General features: G+C 37.5%; 1 protein-coding gene across 1 annotated transcript; it reads left to right on the top strand.

Annotated features, from left to right (window-relative positions):
* The first annotated feature begins 163 nt into the window (after window positions 1-163).
* Window positions 164-9,032, top strand: PSMA4 (proteasome 20S subunit alpha 4). The gene is made up of 9 exons (XM_067534790.1): window positions 164-287; window positions 1,001-1,020; window positions 1,493-1,535; window positions 2,679-2,841; window positions 4,578-4,655; window positions 6,431-6,519; window positions 7,419-7,549; window positions 7,800-7,923; window positions 8,625-9,032. The coding sequence occupies exons 2-9, from the start codon at window positions 1,018-1,020 to the stop codon at window positions 8,777-8,779; spliced, it is 786 nt and encodes a 261-aa protein (XP_067390891.1). The 5' UTR covers window positions 164-287; window positions 1,001-1,017; the 3' UTR covers window positions 8,780-9,032.
* Window positions 9,033-12,614: the final 3,582 nt, after the last annotated feature.

The raw sequence follows: 12,614 nt of genomic DNA, 5'->3' as shown, positions 1-12,614 counted from the left end.
CGGGAACACTGCTGCCGCGGCCCCCTGACTGGGAGTGGCGCGAGCGAGGCCTGGCTCCGGGCGGCAGGGCAGCGATTCCCCGCTAGGCCCTGCGGTGGCGCTCGCCCCCCCGCCCTCCACAGCGCCTCGCTGCTGAGCCGGGAGCGGCCCGGGCCGGGCGTCCTGTAATGCGCGTGCGCAGCGGCCATTTTGGCGAGGGCCTGCTGCTGCTGCTGCTGAGTGGCCGGTGCCGGTGGCAGGACAGTGTCTGCAGCGCGAGCGGGCCTCCCGGTGCACCTAGCGCGGCGGTGAGTGCGGGGCGGCTGCCGAGGGGCGGGGCCGGGCCGGGCCTGAGGAGAGTCGCAACCCCCGGTGTGAACGGGAGGTAGTGGGGCCTTCCCGTGCTGCGCGGGGGAGGGGGGATGACTCTGCAGTGCCTCCAACCGGGCTCAGCCCGGCCTCCCTGGGCCGGGGGCACCCCATAGCCCGTGGCCCTGGCCCTCTCTCACGGTGGGTCGTGGTTTAAGGGGGGGCTGGGTGGTGGTGGGGATTTTGCCCCCCGTTTTCTGTCGTGAGGGGGATGCTGTCTGTCTGTCTGTCCGTCCCAAGTTTCTCGGGGAATAGGGACTCTGTAGGGAGACTGAGCGGAAGAAATCTGCCCCAAACCTCATCACTTCCTCGGCAGAGAGAGGCACCGATCTGCTCCACTACACCGATTTCTGCTTTGACACGATGCATGGAAAGGGATTTTTTAATTGGGGTTACTTACCACCTGTCAGGGTGATCCCCACACCGCCTTTTAATGAGCTCATCACTGAGATTTGTGTGTATTAAAAACTTAACTACAACGTTTAAAAAAAACACCCTTCTATAAGAATAATAAAGAAATGGAGGTTGTGTTACTGTAATTAGTACTCATACATACTTTTTCAATGTCTGATAAATATATGCAGTTATTGTGTTCTATAAACCAATACTTTTTCTAGACTGATGCTGGTTTTTTTGTTTTTGTTTTTTACAGTGTAACATACAAGCAAAATGGTGAGTTACTATGCATGAAATGTATACTTTTTTGTGCCTTAGTTCAGCTGTATCCTTAAGCTCTCTCTAGCCAAATTACTTTAAATCACAGAGGCCCCAATTCCACAAACACTTACATACATGCTTAACTTTACCCAAATTAAATTGGGATTTTTTTTTAAATTTAAGTTAAGCATGTTCATAAGTGTTTACAGCATTGGTTGTAAAACATTGTGAGGGAGACAATGATTGGGATAGGGCTAAGAGGTAAAAGCATTGATGTAAATGTAAATTGAACACTTTCATCCCTTGACTATTAACAAAAGGTAACTAGTACAATAATGGTAACAAAACTAGCTGTAATGCTGTACGTCTCTCATATGTTAAACTGAAATCAATATATGACTACTGTGATTGAAAATATTACTGAATAAAGATTTTTCTGTTTAAAGGGAAAAAATAACAGGAGTTCTGTGTTTTGTTTGTGTTACAGTCTCGAAGATATGATTCCAGAACTACTATATTTTCTCCAGAAGGTATTGTTCTGTAAATGGGAACCACCTGACCCATCAACTTCTTTCCTTGTGCCTCTCAAAAAATTGTAAATAGCAGCTGAAATCTGTAAAAGACTTGAGTGTTAGTTGACAGTTTGGCTGAGTTCATATGTGACACAGAAATCAGATCTTCATATTAAGAGCAACACCCAAAACTATAAGGGAATTCATGGCCATAGAGGAGACAAGCTTTTAATTTTAATACAAATTCAGATAATTTTAAAAATAGAAATACAAAAGTTCCTCTAATTGAAATCTGCTTCTTTACATTTCTTTTGGAAGGCTCTCCAGCTTAATTTATATATGGTTCTTGCTTTTCCCACTGGCAGTGATGTTTGTGCTCATGCGCACAGGGGCTGGCTGCCACACCCTTTTGGTAGTAAGTTTGGATATGTTTTTTCAGTCCAGCTTTGGCCAAAGTGCAGTGAGATTTTGCAGTAAACTTTCTCTGTCAGCCAGAGGATTGCTTGTGCCAGCCTGAATTACATCCACAGTTTTCAGGAAGAACAACTGCATCCATCTCTATAATTCCAAAATACACAAATGAGCATTGCAAAACCTTAATAATGTTCATGTAGGAACAGACCCAAAAGTTTATTTACTCAGTATCCTGTTTCCTTTTGTCAACAGTGTTTAATATTGAATGCAACAGAGGAAGATGTAAACCTTCCATAATTCAAACCATTTTTCAGTACTATCCTAAGTGGTGGAATGACATCCTGGCTAAGCCTTGAAGCATGAGGATGCAATAATATCCCACCTAGTGTAACATTTGATGCTACTTATTCAAAAACTCCTTTTTGAATCTTGAAAAATCCATGTTTGCCTCAGTTTCTGTTTCTGTAAATTTTGTAGATAACTTGCATGAAAAATTGTTTCTGTAAGGGCAAGGCTTGTTTCTATCTGAACCTGCCACTGTATGTGTTCATAGGATTTCTGACTTGATTCTGACCAATTAACTTGCTACCAGCAACAAATGTAGGACCTGATCCTGTGAGGTGATGACTTCAGTGAGAGTTGGTTGAATTATGCTTTGTATGTTATAGGAGGTACTCAACACCTGGTAGAATAGGCCCTCTTCAGAGTTAAGTGGTTGAATTTACCAATTGAAACCTTTATTTCTAGGTCGCTTATATCAGGTTGAATATGCTATGGAAGCAATTGGACATGCAGGCACCTGCCTGGGAATTTTAGCAAATGATGGAGTATTGTTAGCAGCAGAACGGCGTAACATCCACAAGCTTCTTGATGAAGTCTTTTTTTCTGAGAAAATATACAAGCTTAATGAGTAAGTTGAGATGTCGGTGAAACATGTTTACTGCTATTATAATTGCTAGTAGGATATTTGATTACCTTTGTCATTCAAGCAGCATAATCTCAAGTTATCTTTGTAACTTGAGGAGTTTTGAGTGAAATTATTTTATCAGCATTAGCTTTAACAGCTCTCTAAGATTAGGGTTATAGCAAAATCCTTTTCTAGACAGAATGAATAACCTATATATGAAAGCTAATATGGGAATGTTTCTTGCAATGAGAACTGGTATTTCCTAGTACAAGGTGCTATCACTGCATTAGCATGTAAGTGGTAATGCGCCTTACCAAGTGTGATTGAAAAAAGCAGAAAGCATGCAAAGAAATGTGCCCTAATCTTTTAATCAGGAGCAGTGCTCTCTGATTCCCTCATTTCTCCTAAAATAATTTACCTCTTGCTTTGATTACTAATAGGTTTTCACATTTCAGTGACGTGCACATTATGTACATTACCTTCCACTTTCACTGGTTTTCTTCACTTGCTCTCTGTTCTAAAACTGAACAATTCTGCACATTATTTTTGTAGTAACATTGATCCCTGTCTTGTTCAGATGCAACCTTTAATTTGTATAGGCTAGAAGTCACATTTCAAATCATGCATTTGTTCAGTCTATTGTATTTTCTGTGTATATGAGTAAATTATGTGTTAGCATTCCTGACATAACTGTAGTAGAGATGTTCCACATCTCCATTTCTCAGTCTTTTTTCCCCCTAATTATTCAGAAATTTGTTACCAGGGTTATCAACAAGAATCATACTGTGGACTGTTTTCCACTCTGCCCAATAGAGGACTGGATGCTTAGGTTCACTGAAGTTCTCCTTGGTGCACATGGGGCCTAAGTGACTCTGTCCTCTCACTCTCCCTTTCTGCCCTGATCCTGGGGACAGCCAGCGGTTGATTTAGCAGGGGGGAAAGACCTGGATTATCCAGGAGTCTTGTTACTTCCAATCAAAGGAGAGATTACTTGTTTGCTCCTACTTTTTTCTCTAAATTAAATACTTGGATTATTTTTCTATTTGATCCTGTCTGCTTGAACAGTGGATATTTTATAGCCATCTCAAATTCAGCAAGAGAAACACTAAATTTAAGCTACTTGGCACAGTTAAGGATATGCAACTATCTTTGCAAAAAAAAAAAAAAAAAATGCAGCTAAGCAAATTCTTATCCATTCTTATCTGAATCAGTTGTTTCTCCCAAATTGTTTTTTCCAATAATAAACTAGTTTGTCAGTTGTGCAAACACTGAATATCCATTCAGAATCTCCAATATGAATTGTAAGGTTTTTTTTTAATTGGCCAAGCACACAGTATGTATTACCTGAATAAAAGGTGGTCAGAATATTAAAGGCGACCTGCAAAATGGTAATGTATATATCTATTTCCTTTAGACATGTCCAATGTGTTTTGTCAGAATCTGGAATTTAATAATCCATGGACTAATCCTCATGTTTGTAGAAGAATATGTAATGTATAAACCTAATGAGCTATGTCAAGATTGCTATTTTGTGTACTGCTATGGAACATACATACAACATATACATTACAACATATATCTGACATAATGCAGTGGCAGAAGTGTATGGCCTTTTTTATGTTTTATAGAGTATGGGTTTGATCGTAGGGATGAAACTGTGTTCTTCCTTTGCAACACAGCATAATACTGTTGCTCAGGAATGAATTACCACCCACTGAACTTGTGTATTTATATTTCAGGGACATGGCTTGCAGTGTTGCAGGTATAACTTCAGATGCTAATGTTCTAACAAATGAACTGAGACTTATTGCACAAAGGTATGATTAGAGATATGCTTGTAGCTTTACATATGAACTGTAATGTGTGACCGTAAGGACTTCAGACTAACCCTGACTTCAAATCTAATCCTCTAACAAGGAAAGTGTTCCCCTTTTGTTCTCTCTATACGTATAAAACAAAGCTTAATTAAAAAAAAAAAAAAAAAAAAAGGAATAAATGTTCCACGTTTTTGTTTCTCATTAAATTAAGTTTTGCTTGAACTTTTATGTATGGTTGGCTGTTGTGAACTAAAAGGAGTAACTCTAAAATTGCTTTAACATCTACCAGAACTTAACCAATAGTTTAATGAATACCTGGTACCAGTCAACAAATTGAACTCCTGGATCTGCTTATTTTATAATTCTTATTTACTATTTTGGTGCAATTGTGTACAATGCCTTGCGTGTGAGCCTCCTTTTTATGGAATATGTAATTATGAACTGTATACCTGACTTTAACATTATTCATATAATTAAATGTATTAGGAGAAGATACATTTGTTGAATTATAGATGATGTGACAAACCAGGCCAAGAAAATGGAAAATAAGAATATATCGAACTATTTTACATTATCTTGTTATATATTCTGGACAGCTCCAGTATAAATGTGAGACTCTACTCATTTAGATCAATAAAGGAGACAGTATAATTTCCCCGTTTCTTTATATTGGATAAAATAGCAGCTTCAGGGTTGACAGTTTACTTAAATACAAAAATAATATAATCACAGAAAGTGTTTTCAAATATAACTTTGGTTTCTTTTAAAGAAACATTCACCAAATCATCTCATGGAGTACAAAGCCATTCATTTATTTTAAACTATGTTTGCATACTATCACCCTGATTAGTGAAAGTGTACATTTTCATTACACCCGAGGATCCTGATCCATTACTTTAATACAGTTTTCTTTATTTATCACTATTATAGCTGTAGTCTTGTTATAGTAAATTTACAGATGTTGTGTTGGTAATATCACAATTAATAGAAGTTGTGGTGGAAATTAAAGCTACAGGCATGTGTACTTTTTAAATTGTTTAAACTCTGTAAATTAACTCTGTAAATTGTTTTGACACCTCAGTTTTTCTTGGATAAATGACTATTCATCATTCCACTTGTATAGCCTTCCTTGTAAGATTCATGCTGCTTTCATGTTTTGATTTTTTACAAAACACCTGTCTTGCCCCACCACCTGTTTGCTCTCTCAATTTATTTTGCTCCAAAGAGATTGTTCTAGATTCATTGATCTCTGCTCATTGGCCATCAGTATACTGAGCCCACTCACTTTTGTGACAAATGTACAACCTGATCAGTATGGGAAAATTCAAAGTGATTTGTTTTTTTTATCAAGCCTTGTGAAACAATTTTGACACACATTTTCCATTCATAAAGTTTGGTAATAAAGACACCAGTACCTTGGATCTTGTTCAGCAACTCTTTTTGTATTACCTTCTGCTCATTATCATCCTTCTACTAGCTAACTACTACTTGTCATTCCTTTCTTCCAAAAAAGCACAGTTTCCAGGGAGATTGCTATCACAGCCACTTTGCAGATTGGCTGGTAAGAATTACTAAATAATAGGGAGGTGTAGCACAGTTGGTAAACAGCATAAAGTGTGTGTTCTTGGATTTCCATTCTCATTCTGATAGAACTGTGAATCAAAATAATATCTTAAGTATTGCTGTGCTGAGCTCTGTACCTGAATCATGGAGCCAGTAAACCAAAGTATTATTTTGAAAAATATATTATTTTTCATCTTTCTTTTTAATATTAGGTATCTGTTGCAGTATCAAGAACCAATTCCTTGTGAGCAGTTGGTAACAGCACTGTGTGATATCAAGCAAGCTTATACACAGTTTGGAGGTAATAAATGAAATGTGTGAACTTTTAAATGTCTAAAGAATTATTTTATTGAATAGTTTACAATACTTGGTCACTGGCCAGTCCTACAAAGTTCTTAGGTGTAAATGACACCTGAAAAATGACTGAAGAAATTAACTTTGTTTCCAACTTATGGTACTGCAATGATGGTGAATTTATAGATGCTAAAAAAGTTGATGGCTGAGATGTGTAGGGCATGTTGAGCACGATTGTCCTGAATCCCAACAAAAGGACAGGAGGAAATTAGTTAACCTAGGACCCATATATTGTACCGATGGTAACCAGGCACTAGCAGAGTTGTCTGCTGTGGCTAGGGGCATCAGTCTTCGAACACTTTTTAATTACTCCTGTGTATAAGACAACATGGTTCTGTGACTGTTAGGGAACAATGTTATAGCCTAGGGAGTGTTTCCAAATACACAGCACTGTGATGTTTCTATAAACACAAGCAATAAAAGTGTTAAAATACAGAACTGGCTTATAACCTCCAAGCATCCACAATATTTGTAGTGTGAGTTGACCATTAATATACTTGGTTTCTGGATCTCTTATGCTAAAAATTTAAAGCATGGTCATTGAGGGTTTATTTTAAGATACAAAGGTGGTAAATTCCAGTTTGTGGATGTGGAAATAAATTGCTGCTATGGTAAGAGATTGAAATAAGACTTCAGCAGCATTCTTTTCTTCCTCACATCTTAGAAGGAAACAATAGAAGGATTTATAGTAGAGCTTATCTAAAATAGCAGAAGTACAGAGCAGTCTATTAAATCCTAGTTCAGAGGAAAGGATTTAACAATATTCCTTGACTACTTTTTTTAAGTAGTGTTCAGGACAAATCTTGTTACTAAATTTAGATCACTAATACCCTTGTATTTTAACAGGAAAACGTCCTTTTGGCGTTTCGTTGCTGTACATTGGCTGGGATAAGCATTATGGATTTCAACTGTATCAGAGTGATCCTAGTGGAAACTATGGAGGATGGAAAGCCACATGCATTGGGAATAATAGTGCTGTAAGATGTTTTTTCTTAATAAAAACAAAATAAATTAATTTGTTCATGATAAATAAGTTTATCGTTGGACTGTATTAACTACACAATTCCATATTTATTACTACTACTAGCAGAAATAGTTATAAAACATTTCCTACAGTAATGTTAATGCCACTAGTATTAATGTTCTCTAACATCTGACACAACAGAACTTTAAATTGCCAATATGCGTTGCTTTACATTAACTAAATCTCCATTCTTTGTCTTGCAGGCAGCTGTGTCAATGTTAAAACAAGATTATAAAGAAGGAGAAATGACCTTGAAATCTGCACTTGCTTTAGCCATCAAAGTGCTAAACAAAACCATGGATGTTAGTAAGCTCTCTGCAGAGAAAGGTGAGCAGTAGTACTGCTTTCCCATATTGAGCTTGTTTTAATTTGTTGATGCTGAAAAACCCAAATGCTTGCTGTGAAAAGATTACAGTAAACTCGATGCGTTTCAAACAATTGCTTTTTTAGTCAAAAAAATAAGTCAATGATGATGGAGTTTTAGAAAACAAACTATTATGTTGCCACAGGTTAGTTGTAGCAGTGTCAATCCCAGGATATTAGAGAGACAAGGTGGGTGAAGTAAATATCTTTTATTGGACCAACTTCTTTTGGTGAGGGAGACAAAACTTTTGAGCCACACAGAGCTTTGTCTTGACTCTCTCACCAACAGAAGTTGGTCCAATAAAAGATATTTCCTCTCCCACCATCTCTCTTATATTGCACTCAATTTCAGTGGACAATAGCAGGTTTTGGGGATGCAGGAATTATTAACTCTGAACCTTGAGCCTGTGAACAAGCATGTGCTTAACTTTGTTTATATGAGAATAGTCCATTTATTTTTTTACTACTCACATGAGTAAGTAACACATGTAGAAAAGTGTTGACAAAATCAGGGCCTTAAGCTGGGATTTTCAAAGGAGCCCATTTTGAGTGGGATGCCTAATTCACCTGGTTCCTTTGAAAATCTTAATCTTAAAGACCTTGGCTATTAAATATTACTGATTTTAGGTAAAAGTGACCATGCAAATGTTTGCCCTTTGTTTCAGTTGAAATTGCAACATTGACAAGAGAGAATGGGAAGACAACAATTAGAGTACTAAAGCAAAAAGAGGTGGAACAGTTGATAAAACAACATGAAGCAGAAGAAGCAAAATCTGAGCGTGAAAAGAAGGAAAAAGAACAAAAAGAAAAAGATAAATAAAACATGAAATCAAGCATTTTATAGATTATATGGGACCTGTTTCAATAAAAGATTTGGATTTCCACTTCATGAAAACCTGCAAATCTCATACAGTGGAAAAACCAGAAATATCATTTGAGTCAGGCCCTCAATTGTCATACAGTTTAATACTTGATTTACCACTTCTGGCATTGAATTACTATTTTAATTCTGGAACTCCTTTATTTCTTATGTCTTTTTGTTTTGTTTTACAGAATAAAATTTAAAAATAATGGTAATGGGTATTTTATTTAATCAGTAACTATAACAGTATAGTTAATGAGAATAGGAAGAATTTTAGACACTCAGTTTTAGCTGCAACCATAAGAGCAAGTTTGCTGAAAAAATGAAATCCTGACTAAAACTGTTCATTATATGTAGACTAATGCAAAATATTAAATTCCCTTCATTATATATGGGCATCCCAAAAATGAAGCTTAAATTCTTGGACATAATAGAGTTGCTCCTGGAGCATTATTATAGAATATGTAGGTATGCCAGAAGTTTTGAGCCTTGTCATATTTTAACGTCACAGAGGCACACAGATATTACAATGATGCGGGCCATATAAGTACCTAGAAAGATCCCAGAAGTGACAGAGCCAAAAGTAATGGACTATTTTTGAAGACTTACCCCATCTTTTTCAGATGGAGTTATACTCAGTAAACTCTCTCTCTGCTGGGAATCTTATGCAGCAGTTGGCTTGTGTGTGCACTCTATAATGATGTACACACAACTATCGGCTTTGCATAAATATAGCCTGAAAAGGCTATCACAGTTCAAGTTAAGGGCAATCCACTAAAGCCTCAGGTCTCTAGTCTAGCTGACATTTTTCTTAGGATAGGATTGCACAATTGTCTGTCTCCATCCCAGGGATTCTGGCTACAGACTTCTGTAATTCATTGTGATCACCTCAGCAGGTCTGACTTCAGCAGCTGCAATGCTTGTCTCTCAGGGCAATAACTAATATGTAAAGCCGTATATCACAAAGATGAAAATAATGTCCATTATTTGACTTATTAATCATAGAGTTGGAAAGGACCTCAGGAGGTCATCTAGTCCAACCACCTGCTCAACGCAGGACTAACCTCAGCTAAATAATCCCAACGCGGGTTTTGTCAAGCCACAGCTTAAAAACCCCTAAAGATGGAGATTCCACCACCTTCCTATGTAACCCATTCCAGTGCTTCACCACCCTCCTAGTGAAAAACTGTTTCCTAATGTCCAACCTAGACCTCCCCCACTGCAACTTGAGACTGTTGCTCCATGTTTGATCCCTTTGATACGCAGAAGTACAAATCATCTATCAAGGCCAAAACTACTCCAAATCAATAGGTATATGCATTAAGGAAGAGAGTCAAAGTACACAAATCGTGTATGGAGGTATAAGTTACACATCAGTAAGTGGGGGTGGGGTAAGGAGTCTAAATGATTGCAAAGCAATCTGTTGGTGTAATTTATATGCTGAACAAATGTCAGAAAGTTAAAGGGGGAGAGGAGAACTATTTGAATGTATCCTCCTGTCTTAGTTTCTTTTTCTGCTGTATTTCTCCCTTTTTGTCTCTTGGTACGAGTTACACTAGCTAACTGATCCCGCAGACTGCTCTGTGTAGGTGATCTTTTGTTATCTGCAGGGAGACTCCTTGATTTCAATGGAGCATTGCAACTGAATTCAGTGGGTCTCTATGCAGATGCAAGGGACCACCTGTGTTGATTATCTTGCAGAATTGGAGCTTTAATTTCAGACTAAGGAGAGGAATCTGGTTCAGTGTTTAGGGCACTAGCCTGGGACTCAGGAGCACCTGCTTTGCCACAAACCTTCTGTGTGATCTTGGGTACGTGATTAAGTCTGTCTGTTATTGTTATGTCTGTCGTCATTTCCCCATTTGTAAAATGGGGATAATAGTTCTTGCTTGCCTCACAAGAGTTTGCTGTGAAGACAAACACATTAAAGATCATGAGGTGCTCAGATAATAGGGTAATGAAGGCTATTTAAGTACCTAAAATAAGCAGATGATAAACTCCCTTACACCTTCCGACCAATGAGTAGTATACATCATAGTTTCTCAACCTGTATGTGAGACACAGGCAGGGGGTATGTGGCGAAAAACCCAGTGAAGGGAGGCAGGTCGCAGCCACCCGCTTCCCACCCGGTCCCAACTCCCTGAGTGGAAAATTGAATGTTGGGATACAGTTAGGGGGTACTTGTTACTTAAAAGGTTGAGAAACACTGATATACATCACCTCGGTGCAATGAGATTATGCTTCCCAGATCATTGTAGTGCAAGTTTCCTCTTTCTTGTGGTCTCTGGCAAGACTCCTACTTAAAAAATATCATCCAAACATTTTCCCAGTTTCTTTCAAAAACTTAAAATATTCTCCATTAGAACTTTCCAACTCTAAAGACCCCCTGCTTTTCAGGTTTTAATTGCTTCATTCACTTCTATTATAACATGTTTTTCAGAAAGGGCTTTTAAATTAGCGGATTAATTTGAGTATCCTATTCACTAATTTCATACTACTTTGCTTTAATCGGGGGGGAGGGAACCCCGCACTTCACAGAACTTTGTGAAAATCATCTTATTTTACTAGTAAAACTGAGCAGTTGGCCATTTTTTATCTGTAATTAACTTTACAGTTGGCTTACAAGTTAAAATGACCTGCACTGCATAATAGAAACTATGGTCAACCAATTTACTGGTTCCATTACTGGCTCTGATGGAAGATTCATAGAAGTCCCTTTAGTGGGGACCTTTTAGAACTCTCCATTTCTGGTTAAGATATCAAATGAGAAGTTTAAAGGTATCTGAAATTCAAGTATTACTTACGCAATTATTTGGACATGCACAATTACGTTTAATGCTAGCTATTGTAATGTTAACATTTTGTTCAAGTTTGAAACAGAAGTGGAAACTTGGTTTCTTATTTACTGTCATAGTAAAGATATTTATAGATGCGCCAGATGACCCCTTATAAAATATTCAGCATAATGATGGGCACATAATCTAGACTGTAATCCTTTGCTACCTTGCAGCATCTATTTTACCCAACTGGCACCCATTTGCAAGCAAAAAGTTTCTGTTATGCCCTGGAAAGTTTAACCAGAAACTACAACAATAAAATACCTTTCATGCAATTCCCAAATAAAATTAGTAGGTATAACTCTTAAGAAGCATATTTGATTTAGGAACACACACACAGTGAATGTGATCATAGACCAATTGCAGCCAGAACTTAGATTTGTGATAAACAATAGAAATGTTGCTGACTGATTTTTGGAGTGCTCAGAAAATTGCTTGCTCCAAACTTTGTGACAATATTAAAAGTCTATTTACTATGTGAGAACAGAACATATTTTCATGATACTCATTAGGCCAAAATGTCTAATTCTGTAATCTTATATTGAATCCTGCACGTAAACTACAAATTGAAAACTGTGGATCAAATCCTTCATCTTGAACACCTAAAATTAATGGGAATTCTTGATGTGCAATGAATGCAGAATCAATCCCTCAATGTCTATAAAGCAAGAGATTGTCAACATTAAACAGGAAGACATATGTTCCCATTGTATGAAATGTCATTTTTTACTACAAAGCATTCTAATCCATAAAACAGGCAACTGTAGGGACTATACTGGAAAAACTACTATGTAAGCAATTGCTTTTTAGATTGTTTATGCTGACTGCATTGTATCTTCTGCAGTACAGTATTCAGCATATTAAAACTAAGAGACTATGGGGAAACTAATTAAAAGTGTTTAAGTATTCATTTTCATTAAGGTAAATCAGGGTTTGATATGATGAACATTTATGAT

The sequence above is a fragment of the Emydura macquarii genome, unplaced genomic scaffold, assembly GCF_026122565.2.
Source record: "Emydura macquarii macquarii isolate MOO-44397 ecotype Brisbane River unplaced genomic scaffold, CSIRO-AGI_Emac_v2 contig_3451, whole genome shotgun sequence".
In the NCBI taxonomy this organism is placed as follows: Eukaryota; Metazoa; Chordata; order Testudines; family Chelidae; genus Emydura; species Emydura macquarii.
Note: the sequence above shows the minus strand (reverse complement) of the source record. Positions and strands in the feature narration are given on the sequence as shown.